Raw genomic sequence first — 13,759 nt, 5'->3', positions numbered from 1 at the left:
TTGCAGAAATAATTCATGTACCTTTATTAAGCAATTCTCCATAAACAACTTAAAAAGGTAAAAACTGAGAGAATTGTTGGAACACAAATGAATCACCTCCAATAAACTGCTTACATTTCTATCCCATGATGAAGTCAATCATTAGGATTTTACACCTACTATTTTTTTATTGTATTCTCACCACAAACAAATGTTCTGACAAAGTAAAGGCAAGACTTGTTCCATTTTAGAAAAGGCTTTTGGTGAATAAACTTTCAGTTACTTTGAAAAAAACAAAACAAGGAAAGAAGACAAACCCAAAACCTTTAAGCAACAAACTTGTTCTTGGTTGTGGAGCTGCTCTTTGTAGCCGTGTCTGCGTGGGACTGGTACCCGATGATCACTTTGGGTGGAACGCCTAACCTCTCCTTATAAACTCGACTAGGGAAGAAGAAAAACAAACTAAAACTCAATACATATTGAGAACATCCGATTTTCTCAAGCAATTAACGCAGGAAACTTTACACCCCAAATAAAATTTATTCACAACCTTAACTACAGCAGAAAATTAAAAAAAAAAAAAATTTAAAAACAGAAACCATTTGTCAGTATTAAAAAAAAAACTTTGATAGTTTTTCATTTTACAAATTTCAAAAAACTAGAATATCCAAAGAAAAGCATTTGAATTGATTACAAAAGAGTCAGATCAACCAGAATTCATTACGACATAAATACAAAAAGACTCAAACATCTCCAATAAATGCTGTCAGATATTTTTTACTTCTCTCCAGCAAATAAACAAGCAAAGCTATAGGTTTCATCCAAATCCCTCGTGTTACACTTAAGATGCAAATCCCTTTAGGATCCTGCTTTAGGCAGGACTGAAGAGCCACAGACACATGCTGGGCAGAAGGAAAGAGTGGTTACAAAACAACAGAAGGCAGAGAGAAGAAGAGAAAAAGACCATTTGTTTGTGCGCTCTGCAAGGAAAAAACATGAAGAAAAAAAGCAGAGTCCAATTCAATATTGTGGAAACAGATAAATACCAGAAATAAAACAAAGGTGACCCATAGATCAACAGGCAGAGGAACCGAAGGCCAACGTCTAGCACAATTGAACTGAACCGTACTGGAAACTAAACGGGAACAGAGGTCAAAGCAGTTGGGGGACAAGTTTACTACTCATGTGAGACATGAGAAAATGAGAAAATTACACGCCTTTCTCCTCTTTTTAAAGGGGGGGAACTTGCACAATTGGTGGCTGACTATATATACTTTTTTGCCCCAAAGTATGTGAACGTATAAAACTCGGGGGACGGAGAAGAAAATAATGAAATGAAGAACTGTTCTTAGCAGACCGCAACTCAATTGTCATCGTTCATGGGAATGAACCGCTCAAAAGATTCCATTTGTTAGGGAACGTCACATCTCTAGACTGCAGATCAAAAGACAAAAACTGGACATAAGGCAGGGGTCGGGAACCTATGGCTCGCGAGCCATATATGGCTCTTTTGATGGTCACATGTGGCTCGCAGACAAATCTTCAATTTTTTTTTATTCATCAGACCAGTCCTTCTCGGGCGCGATGCGATGCCAGAGGCGCGCAGTAGTAGCGGTGCTTGGAGAGAAGGATCTGCGCCAGCATTATCACTTTACTATTATCTATTATTTCACAGAGTTTGTACCACCCGGAAACCTGTGAATTGCCGTGCCTAAAACTGCGCGCTCCCGTCTCTGAGAAAGAGCGCGCAGTAGCGGGGACGGGATATGTGAGGGAGAAAGCAGAGGGTGAGGGTGGGGTTGTGGGCACGGCCAGTAGGTGAATCGCGCAGGGATTGTAATAACGTAAAACCCGCTGCCCGTCACTCACTGCAGCGTGTGAATGTGTGTTTGGCTCCCCGTCTGCATGTGAGCAGTCTGTCTCACATCTACAGAACATTCAGACCTATGATCACGTTTAAAGTCTCAACGCCTGCATGAAGCAGAAACTCACCACCTATCAACCAGACTAAACCATCAGCAAAACTACCACGAGAAATACTCATCATTTATTAGCAACAGCATAACGATATTATTAAAAAGAATCCACAGACTTATTGTACTTTAGAAGTGTTGAAATTACATCAAATGCACACATTCACTTGTATATTTAGTTTTAAACATATTGTCGCGGCTTGAGTTTAACTGGGTGGCTGTTGGGCCGTGTTATAAGTTCTGGAGTTCAATGAACGCATCATGCAGTGATCTGATTGGCCCCCAGTTCTGTCGCTCAGCCTGTTGTTAGGTAGTTTGGACCAATGGGGTTCAGCTATGGGCCGAATAAGGGAAATGGGAGGGCTGCAGCGGGAGCAGGGGAATATAAAATTGGGAGAAGCGCTCTCGTCTCGGCGGGAGAGATCCAGGAGTTGCTGAATTAATTTACGGCATTTGTTACAGCCAGCATTAACCAGAATAAAGAACCTTAAGAGGTTAAGTCTCAGTGTGGGAAAAGGACACCACATAATTGTATGGCTCTTTCGAAATTACATTTCAAAATATGTGGCGTTTATGGTTCTCTTGGCCAAAAAGGTTCCCGACCCCTGACATAAGGGATCTGGAAAGTGTTGTGAACACATGAATCCAAGGTTGAGGTCCACTCAGGCCCTTTATATTTGTAGAATTAACTCAACCAGAGAAGACTCAAGTCTGTCCATCTAATGAGAGATGTATGTTTTCAGTTCAAATTCCTATGGTTTTTTCAGCACATTTGACCCATCCCCTGGGGGAGTGGCAGTCTGCAGACAGAGCCGAGCTTGGGAACCATTTTTCCCAGCATTCTTCTAATTATGCTTATGACATTTTTAGCTGTTATCAAATACCAGAGTCATTTTCTAGGACGTAGTTTCAGCACAGCGGCAGTAGTCATCTAGAGATTCACCTCCAAATTGTGGGCGGGACTGTTGGTGGAGTGAGCCTGTCTTCATTTCCCATCATCCCTTTGGTTATGCACTTTCCCACTAGCTCACAGCCCCTCACACTCCCAACCTAACATTAGCGGTGCAAAAAAAACAACGGTACACAAAACTGGAGCTACCCAAAAGGCAAATGGCAGGAACATGAGGAAAATGAATCTAGTCGTCTATAACTGGATGCCTCAGAATGAAACGGAGGTTTGGGCTCCCCTACTGTATTATCATAAATATCTTTTTCAAACAACATTTTTTCCGTCTACACCTGATTCACAAAGATTTCAGAGAAAAACTAAGAAATGCTGTTTTGAGGCCATTTTTCTTAATATTTGCCCCCCCATCAGAAAAATACCACAAAACATGTTAACGATATCAAAAACACCATTCTTAATGCCAAGTAAGGAAGCTTTGGGTCCCATTTTGGTATGGGAGTATTTGGTACGAGCTGACCATGGATTTTAACCCACAACCTTGCAGTCTCAGGGCGGACTCTGCCACCAGGCCACGCAGCTGACAAGTGGAAAGTTTAAGGTGTGCCAGTCTACATTCAAACCTTTCAGTTTTCCCCCTTTTTTAAGTGAGCAAAGTTTCAAAGATAATTCATTTTCACTAAGCATTTTTCTTACACAGACAACATAAACATGCTGAGTGCATTTCCTTTATTATTCCTGTGTTTTTACCATGGAAACCAAACATTTGACAGTGATTCCAAACTTTCTAACTATAGTGTGCTCAGAACCTTTCCTTCATCTTATGAGAGAAACAAACAAACAAAGAACCTCATTCTTCATTCAGCTCACCCAATCTGTGTGATGGCCTCTTTGTTTTCACAGTTTGTGGTCCATATTGCTATTTTATCTCCTTTGGCTCGGATGTTGATGACGGCTCCACAAACATCATCGCTGTGATCATCAAAGGCTTCGCCCACGAGACACAAAAGCTGCAAACACAGAGAGGCACGCTCACATCCTTTTTTCACTTTTAATGAGTGGTTTGACTGAAAGCAGCCCCTGGGCGAACACAGAAACCAATAATGCCAATCGATGGTTTCTGTTAATGCCAGCCATTTTTTCCTCATTTATTCCAATTCCCATCTTCTCACTATTAATTGGCATCATTTGCTTTTTTATGACCGCCTTTAAGGCAACTTTGAAATAAGAAGCCCTGGTGATGCTTGACTGTACCGTCTCCAACCAGAACCGGTCCAGATCCATTTTCCGTTGCTGTTTGGACAGGGTGATGAGCCAGCGGCCCCCACGCCGATTCCTTTCATCCTCCCACATGGGTTCAATCCCATCCTGTTGGAGAAAAACGTAATGCTGACGATGCAAAAACTTTCCTGTACAACTCCTACATGCACATGTTATGAAAGAGAAAACAAAACCAGGATGCTGTAAAACTTTAGCTTTAGAGCAGCTGGACCATCCTCTACATGAGGCTTTGGATTCAATGTTTGGAATAATGAGAAAGACCCCTTTTTTAAACAAAACAATCCATCAAACGTTTGCTTCGAAAATTTGAAAAAAAAAAAAAGATCTTTGCTTTACCAGACGCTCAAAGTTCTTCCAATGTGTCCATTATTCATTCATACTTGGTGATATCTACTGATGTAGCCACAGCTGCCCTGGGCCAGACTGACAGAGGCGTGGGTGCCAGTTCGCCCCTGCGGCCCCTCTGACCATCACCGGGACATTCATGCACATTCACACACCAGTGGAGCCACACTGGAGGCAGGGAGTGGGAATCAAACCGCCAGCCCTGCTCAACCACGTGAGCCACTGCCGCCCAATTTAAATTTATTTTGTCCAAATAAATCCATATGATTCTGATGAATGCGTCTGTTAGACTGAACCTTTCCAAATGGAACAGAATGCCTTGCTCAAATCATGAAAATTAGACGCTAGATCTTCACTAAGAATTAAGAGAACATCCATCAACTTTAGACATGAAGCCAAAATTAATGTTGCAGTAAATTGTGAAACTTTTGATTAAATGTCCTACCTTAAACAGAGAGTAGTCACAGCCAGACATCAAGTTACTTGACAGTTGAATATGATTGTATAACCTAAATGAAGACATTGAAGTAGAACTTTACAATTCATAAACATCCAACAGTAGAGGAAATAAGTATTTGATCTTTTACTGATTTTTTTAGGTTTGCCCACTTCAAAAGAAATTGACATTCTGTCATCTTAATGGTAGGTTCATTTAAACAGTGAGATAGAAAAGCAAGAAATCCACTTTAAATAACGGATATAAATTTATTTCCATTTCATTGAGAGAAATGCGTATTGGAAGCTTTAATAACCATTGAGAGTTCTGGTTCACACAGAGCAGTTAGACTCTGCTACTCACCCCGTCACCTGAACTGAAGACACACGTTTGAACTAATCACCTGTAGAAAAGACACCTGTCCACAGAATCAGTCCATCAGTCTCCAAACTCTCCAACATGGGAAAGACTAAAGAGCTTTCAGTGGATTTAAGGGAGAATACTGTAGACCTGTACAAGACCAGAATGGACTACAAAGCCTTCAGAAAGAAGATGGAGGTTAAGGTGACAACTGTTGGTGCAATTGTACCAAAATACAAGAACATGACCATCAATCCACCCATTGATGTGCCTCCAAACCATATCGGACCTGGTAGGGTTTCCATTCTCATGAGAACAGTGAGAAGTCAGCCTAAAACAACATGGCAGGAGTTAGTTGATGATCTCAAAGCAGCTGGAACCATAATCACCAAGAAAACCACTGGGAAAACTTTATTCTGCAGTGGTTTAGCATCTTATAGAGCTTCCAAAGTAGCCCTGCTTAAGAAGCTGCATGTGCAGACCCGCCTGAAATCTGACAATGAACAATTTGAGAATGTAGGGAGGGGTTGGGAGAAGGTGCTGTGGTCAAATCAGACCAAAACTGAAGTCTTTGGTATCAACTCAACCCTTCGTGTTTGGAGGAAGGGAAATGCTGCCTATGACCCCAAGAACACCATCCCCACTGTCAAGCAAGGAGGTGGAAGCATCATGCTTTAGGGGTGTTTTTCTGCACAGAGCTACTTCACCATGTGGATGGGAGGAGACATGTACCTCATGTACATCAAATCCTGAGTGAGAACCTCCTTCCCCCCTTAAGCCTAAAAGCTGGGGCCTTAAAATGGGCCGTGGATGGGTCCTCAAACAGGATAATGACCCAAAACATTCAGCAAAGCACCCAAGGAATGACTAAAGAAGAAGCATGTCAAGGTCATGTAGTGGTCCAGCCAGTCTCTGCATCTCAATCCTATGGAGAGAGCCGAAGCTCAGAGTTGCTTGGCAATAGCCATCAAATCTTAATAATTTAGAAGTCATTTGTAAAGACGAGTGGACCAAAATTCTTCCCGCTATGTGCAGAAACCTGATCATAAACTACCAGAAACGTCTGACCTCTGTGCTCAACAAGAAGGGTTTTGTCAAAAAGTACTAAATCTTTCAAGCCAGAGGGTTAAATACTACTTTTTCTCAATAAATGCAAACAAATGTCTATAAAATTCTTTAAAGATGATTTCTTGATTTTCTATCTCACTGTTCAGATGAACGTACCACCAAGATGACTTGTAATAAGAAATCTCCACAAAGAAAAGTTTCACCATTTGCAGTTAAGAAAAAAAGATTTAGCAACTATTAGCTGGACCGATAAATAACCATCTGGATTTACTGCAGCCGTGATGTCAGTGATGGAGCAGTGAAAGCTAGCTACCTTATTGCAAACAAGTTGGAGCAAACATCCAATCCATTTTCAGATGGTGAACTTATGTTCACCAAAAATCATACAATCAGTTACAGAAAAAAAAAAGATTGACTTCAAAATAAAAGCTTTACTCCTTTACCCAAAAAAGAAAAATCCGTTCTTTATCACCATCCCCAATGTTCCCAAAAAGCAGTCGACCTTAAACATGAGTCTGTCAAGAATTACGATCAGATCCAACATCTCTGAGGAAACATGGGCAGCCATATGAAGGAATCTAGTCATTTATTGTATTTTCAGTCACTATTGATGAAAGCACCAACATCACAGATATGTACAGCTGTGCATATTTATTAAAGGTGTTGCAGAGACCGTCACAGTGGAGTTTCTGGAGTTGATGGACACAACAGCAACTGATGACTTAGTCAGCTCTCTAGTTAATGTGCTGGACAATGTTGGAGTGAACTGGTCACATGAAGTAATTTTGGTCACTGATGGCGCTCCATCAAAGGTCAGGAAGAAGGCAGGTGTTGCCACAAAATTCAGGCAGAAACCAGGAAAAGATTCTTATAATAATGAATGATAATAATAATAATGGACATTTCATTGTGTTTTGCACACTTGAATGACAGTAAATGTGTTTCTGCACAGGATTTGAATCCTGATATTGACGGTCTTGTGAAGTTTCAGGAGAGAAAGGAGGTTAACTCCAAACTCTTATGTTCACAAATGTTTGCAAGTTTAATTTAGTGTCATTTTGTCATCGTTTGGACGTTTACATTTTAGGAAGATGTTTCATTTTTTTCTGTAGCCCCTCTTGAATTTATTATCAGGATTGCTTCAGTGTCAGATTTAAAATATTCAGGCTGTATAAAATTGAATAAACCAATATTTTTAAAGTGAAATTAATTTTATTTAAGATCCATTGGCCTCTGTGAATGAATGTGTAATAAGAAATGATCAAGCTACCATGTTGGTTGAGGCATGTTTTCCAATTGGGTAAAAAAACAAGAATAAAACTGTAATTTTGCCTTTACGTTACTGTTCCGGCCCACTTGAGATCAGACGGGTTGAATGTGGCCCCCGAACCAAAATCAGTTTGACACCCCTGGTCTAGTGGGTCTAGATGACCCAACTCCCAATGTTAAAGTGCCTAGGATAGCACGAGGGTTACACAACCTGCTAATGATTACACATTCATGAGCAGAGTGCATTGTTTAAATTTGACAAATATAGTTATTTGGTTTCAATCGTGACATTTATTGTTAAAAAAACGATACCGTGAAATCACCCAGCCCTACTGTAAAGTTGTACTCACGCCCAGAAATCCTCAACTGTGTCAAACGTAGAGATGAGACGAAGGTTGGCCTGCCAGGTTTTGCTTTTGTCATTCTTGAAAAACCAAAGAGTCCACCTGTAAAAGCAAACAGACTCTTGTTTTGGTGACCTCACAAGTGGATTACATGCACACAGAAAATAAAAAAAGAACCCACTTAAATTGTTTGTTTTTTTCCAACTGATAAATTCAAGCAATAAGAACATTTCTGAACGTGGTTAACACTTGAATTTTGAAATTTGGCCAAAATTTCTTTTAGACCAGTGCTCCAATCCCGTTTTCCACCAGAGGCCTTTCAATGTCTGATCACATTCTCACAGACTGGCCTTTACCAAGCTGAAGGCGGCATCACATCTATGTCTTATGTTTTGATGAGGAGTGTCACCTGTTTTTTGCTGTATGTAATATTTTATAACGTTGCACACAAATGTGGGATATTTGTTGTCCTGATTGGTCAGCATTGAGAGCCAAGTGAGGATTGTAAACGTGTAGAAAGACGGAGCTCAGTTGTATTTGTTGCATCAGGGCTGCATGCCAGGGTTTTGGGGTTCTGTTGGTAGAGCTGTGACGGTGTCGAATTTTTGATCACCGCGGTGATGAACCACCAGGGGGCGTGGTGTCGCGGTTAACCGCAGCCCCCCCCCCAAAAAAAATTTAAAAAAAACACAAAAGAAAAAACACAAAATCCCCCGGCGGCGGCATCGGAAATAAATACAATTACAACGTACTATTCTTTGTTAACAAATAACAGTAACAACTAACAACTACATATCTAACTTGTGAACTAACTATAGATGTTGTAGATTGTGTGTGTGAGCGCGGAGCTTCTTGTGTAGGTATAGGAGGAAGGTGTGCACACGTGTGTTGGGGGTGTATGTTGATTCTTCTGCAGCGGACCGCTCTCTAGCTGCACGCAAGTTTCACCTATGCTCTCTGGTATAGACATCTTCTCAAAATATTATGTATTGTCCAGTAATAAGCAGACTGCAGACACTTTCACTTTTCCGGTAGCCATGAAGCCTAACACGCCGTTTGTGTAACTGTAAAGGGAGCCGCGTGTCACGTGCAGCGCAGAGGCAGACAGTGAGAGCGCGCGCCTACGAGAGAGAGTGACAGGCGCAGTGGGAGAAAAGGAGAGAACAGTCTGAAAGAAAGAAGGAAAGTCTGAACACAGGACTAGCAGAAAAAGGAAATTATCAGCAAAGATCAGGGGTGGGCAATTCCAGGCCTCGAGGGCCGGTGTGTCTGCATGATTTCAAGATAGCCTTTCCCTACTCATGGCTGATTACCTGGTTCAGGTGTGTCCAGCCAATAATCTTGCCCTACTCATGACTGATTACCTGGTACAGGTGTGTCCAGCCAATTAGAACATGCCAGAGCAGGGTATGCTGGAAAACATGCAGGAATGCGGCCCTCAGTGCCCACCTCTGGCAAAGATGAATGCGTTTAATGTGTTTATTATAGTTCCAATCACGCACCATATGAAAACGTAAAAAAAAAAAAGGGCGTAAAAAAAAGTGTGGTGATGCGGTGATGAGGTCATCACCGCGGTGATGAGTGATGCGGTTATCGTCACAGCGCTATCTGCTGGTCTTACCTGTTCTGTAAGGGATGTTTGATGCAAGCCTCAGGATTCCCGATCTTTCCGTTGCTTATTTCACTTTTTTCCTCGAGGTTTCCAGGAATCGAAGTGGACACCTATGACGGAAAATAAAACAAAACGAGAAAATATTTGGTTCTAGCACAATAAATTGACTAGTACGAGCCCAAATGGGGCTTGGAGTTACCAAAGTCAGAGCTGAAAGTCCCACTCCGATCATCTTTTGATCCATTTTCAAAGCGTTCTTTTAATTATGATAATGCAGTTTTTCACCAAAATCCAAAAATGTATTGTTTTCTACAGGTTCTGCAAAGCGGCATGAGCTCATCAGAAATTCACCTCCTTTACCCCCCCCCCCCTCCTATGATCACCCTCCTACCCCTCCCTCTCTCTAACATCCCTCTCTCTTCCTCCCTCCTTTTCTTTTCCGTCCGGTCCAACACAAAACATTTTCAAATATGATTAAAATGAATAAAGTTTGGCTTTGATTAAAAAAGGGGTTTATTCAGACATACCTCTGGTTTGTCAGAAGATTTATAACCTCTTTTGTTAAAATAAAATATGTCCAACACAAGAGGCCTTCAGCTCTCATCTGTTTGCCCAGCTGTTGGACAGGACAAGTTAAAAAAATAAAAATAAAAAAAAGAAATTCACCTCCAAGTTGTGAAGGAAGCCTGTCCTCACTTCCCATCATCCCTTTAAATAAACTCACTCGACCCCAGCCTAACATCAGTGGTGCAACAAAAATAGTGACCAATTTCAGCGCTAATGAGCCGTTCGGTTTAGATCCAGATTCCAGCTCAGACGAGGAAAACAAACTATTTACCCCTCTGCTCCAGATTCAGAAGAATTTCCATAAAGAAAGACCTTTTTAAGCTTAATTTATGTCCTCCATCATCAGAAAAAGCCAGGAAGAAGACGGTCTTTAACTCTCCTAATGAATAATTATTATAATTTTGCATTTGATTTAAAAGTGCATTTCAAAACACTCAAGGACACATTGCACGAATTCAAAAGTAAAACACAATTTAAAAAAAAAAAAAAAAAAAAAAAAAAAAAAAAAAAAAAAAAAAAATCACAAAATGTTAAAAACAATAAAATTCAAATCATCCATAAAATCAGATAGCAGAAGATGAAAAATTGTGATCTAGAAATGCAAATTTAAAACAAGGTCTTGAGTCTCGATTTAAAAATAAAGAAGGAGTCAGTGTTACGGAGGCCTGGGGGGGAGAGAGTTCCAGAGTTGGGTAGCCGAGCGACTGAAGGCATGGCTCCCCGTTGTGACCATACGGGCCGGAGGGACAGAAAGCTGAAGGGAGGAAGAAGACCAGAGAGAACGAGAGGGAGTGTCAATATGGAGGAGATTAGAAAGATAAGCCAGGTTATGAAAGTTTGAATTTTATCCTGAAAATGACCGGAAGCCAGTGCAGCTGCTGGGGAACGGGAGTGATGTGATGGAAGGAAGGAGTTCTGGCAGACAGAGTAATGCTATAGATGTGAGACTGAAAGTATAATAAAGGATGACACCCAGAGTCTTTACCTGAGGGGAGGGAAAAACTGGAAAGTGTCAAATTGGAACCTACAAGGAGTAGTTTGGTTTTACCGCTAGTAGGTTTGAGGAAGTTTAAGGTGAACCGGGTTTTTATTTCAGACAGGCAGGAGGAAAGGGAGGCAGGTGGAAGAGAAGAGTTGGGTTTACTGGACAGATAGAGCTGAGTGTCATCCGCAAAACAATGAAAATCAATGTCGAATTTACAGAGTATATTGCCAAGGGGTAGGAAATGAAGAGGAGGGGACCGAGAACAGAACCTTGAGGAACACCAGAGAAAATTAATGAGGGTTGAGATTTAATAGATTTCAGTTGGATAAACTGAATGCAGTTTGAGAAGTAAAAATGAAACCAGCGGAGGGGCGTTGACTCGACACCAAAGGAGGATGGAGTGAGACACGGTGTCAAATGCCGCGCTCAAGTCAAGTAGGTCAGTGTTTTTCAATCTTTTTTGAGCCACGGCACACTTTAAACCTTATCAAAAATCCCGCAGCACACCAGCATCCAAAAAAAAAAAAAAAAAAAAAAAAAAAAAACTCAGTCTGTATTGATCTACAGCACCTCCACAATCACACGTGCATTTTTGTGATAATTGTGGCAGAAAAAGCTGGAAGTTGCAGCTGTTTTTTCTAAAAGAAAAGTTGCAGCTGTTTTTTCTAAAAGTTAAGTTAGAAGATTTAAAAACTGATGCATGTTCGTTGTGGTTTCAAGATGTTTAAGAGGAGAGACTGGTTGTGCGCTGAGATGCTGTCATTTTAACCCAATGCATCATGGGAGATGTAGTGCAAACAGCCACCGAACGCAAACGGACTGGCGTCTCTGAGCTTCATTATTTTGTTCACTTGTTCCACGGTCTGACACCGGATTCTGTGGAAAGCTACACCGCTAAAGACGAGCTTTAGTTGCTATTTTTATTGGAACTGGGAGACTTTATCAACAGAATCAGAACAAGGAAGTGAAGACTTTAACCACTTTTGATTGGTCAGACTGAGGACATTTGATTAAGCCTCCAAGAATGATTGGTGGAGACAGTTAAAGGGGCGGGACTTTTTCAGAAATCAGCTGACGCTGCGGCTAAATCGCAGTACCATCATTCTTATCAAAATGTCTTTAATAGAATCAAATAATCACAAAGAAAAGTCTTTTATGATCTTTCATATTCCTAACTACTCAGTGTTTTATCAGGGCCTGTTTGGATGAACACAGAGCTGATTTCCTGGAGATGGGAAATGTTTTTAGATCAGTTAATGAGGGCAATTTCTCCCGGCACACCTGACCATCTCCCACGGCACGATGGTCTGGTTGAAAAACACTGAAGTAGGTGATGGTGATGAGTACAAAATCAGCTGCCAGGAGAAGGTCATTCTGGACTTTTATAAGGGCAGTTTCAGTGCTACGAAGGGGGCGAAAACCGGATTGAAAGGGTTCAAAGAGATCATTTTGATTAGGATGATGGTGAAGTTGGGAGGCGACTATTTTGGAGATGAAGGGGACGTTAGAAATAGGACAGAGATTATTAAAGGAATTAGGATCTGAACCAGGATTTCTTTAGGATGGATTTGACAGCAGCAGTTTTGAGGAGTGAGAGGACAATACCAGATGCAAATGAGGAGTGGTTAATAAGGAATATAATAATAATAAATGACAAACTAATAATATTAGAAACAGAGACGGGAAAGGACCATCAATGGAAAAAAAAGATTTATGACCTGCCATGAAAACAACATGAACAGATAGACATGTCTAGAGATATGAAGGATCTACCTTATGAAGGTCCAAATATTCAAATACTAATAGAGTTCAAGTTTCTTGATTTTGATATTTTTTTTAAATCACATTATAACAAAATCTTTTTTCTCTCTTTGTAAGAATTTGATAAAGCTAAACTTCTCCAAAATAATGACAAGTTTTTTGATGTTTCATGCTCAAAGCCTGGTATAACTAAGCAGACGTGATCTTGGAAAACTGTTCGCTGCACCACGTGACTGAAAACTATCGACCTCATACTTTTCCGGTGTGAACGGTTGTTCACCTTTCTGCACATCCCTTCACGTATGATGAAACAAGAGATAGTTCACCGTAGAAATCCTTTACTTGGGGATTCTCGTTTGAGGTTTGCGCGCTCCCGCGGAGGGAGCGGTGTGACGCTTTCGGTAGGCAGGCAAAACGTGCTACAGCGAGTTAAGAAGACGGTTAACAGCGGCTGTCTGTCTGACCATCTTCTTAACTCGCTGAATTTAAGCGAAGTTTTAACTGCGTCATTTCTAAAAAGAAATAAAGTAGTCTAACTTTAGTACTACCGAAGTGAAACGGTCGAATTTCCTCGTAAGTAAGTCAGGCAATACTTACTAGTGTCGCATATTTTCTAGTATCGTCCGCGTGTCGAACACCAAAAAAATAAAGTTTCGGTTGAATTTGTTTTGTTTTTTTAATCAAACAATTCAGCTATCAGTAATCAATACTTACCACTACGGCGGTCGCCATCTTCTGGAATTCCTCTCGCAGAGATTTTGCGTCTGTTAAAATAGCTAATTGCGGCACTTCAATACGCATGCGCAGGTGATTGATGACAAAGCAGAAAACGAGCAGATTTTCTTTGCGCCATTTTGATGAGACAGCTTTTTCAA

General features: G+C 40.9%; 1 protein-coding gene across 2 annotated transcripts; it reads right to left on the bottom strand.

Moving 5' to 3' along the window:
* LOC100049330 (eukaryotic translation initiation factor 4E-1A) lies at positions 1–13,750 on the bottom strand. 2 transcript variants are annotated; one of them, XM_004086510.5, is made up of 7 exons: positions 13,599–13,750; positions 9,581–9,681; positions 7,966–8,061; positions 4,928–4,991; positions 4,111–4,224; positions 3,727–3,866; positions 1–420 (listed from the first exon to the last, which is right to left on the bottom strand). In XM_004086510.5, the coding sequence occupies exons 1-7, from the start codon at positions 13,683–13,685 to the stop codon at positions 306–308; spliced, it is 717 nt and encodes a 238-aa protein (XP_004086558.3). In that variant the 5' UTR covers positions 13,686–13,750; the 3' UTR covers positions 1–305. The 2 variants fall into 2 exon arrangements, with proteins under 2 accessions (XP_004086558.3, XP_078810054.1); XM_078953928.1 differs by lacking the exon at positions 13,599–13,750 and adding an exon at positions 13,165–13,191.
* Between the last annotated feature and the right edge of the window lie 9 nt (positions 13,751–13,759).

Source organism: Oryzias latipes, chromosome 10 (assembly GCF_053564925.1).
Source record: "Oryzias latipes strain Hd-rR chromosome 10, Olatipes_Hd-rR_3.1".
NCBI lineage: Eukaryota > Metazoa > Chordata > Actinopteri > Beloniformes > Adrianichthyidae > Oryzias > Oryzias latipes.
Note: the sequence above shows the minus strand (reverse complement) of the source record. Positions and strands in the feature narration are given on the sequence as shown.

Coding starts and splice junctions, on each gene's coding strand:
- LOC100049330 (XM_004086510.5), bottom strand. CDS start 13,685: ATGCGTATTGAAGTGCCGCAATTAGCTATTTTAACAGACGCAAAATCT. Junction 4,225..4,927: donor GTGACTACTCTCTGTTTAAG/GTAGGACATTTA, acceptor TTTCTCCAACAG/GATGGGATTGAACCCATGTG. Junction 3,867..4,110: donor ACCGGTTCTGGTTGGAGACG/GTACAGTCAAGC, acceptor CTGTGTTTGCAG/CTTTTGTGTCTCGTGGGCGA.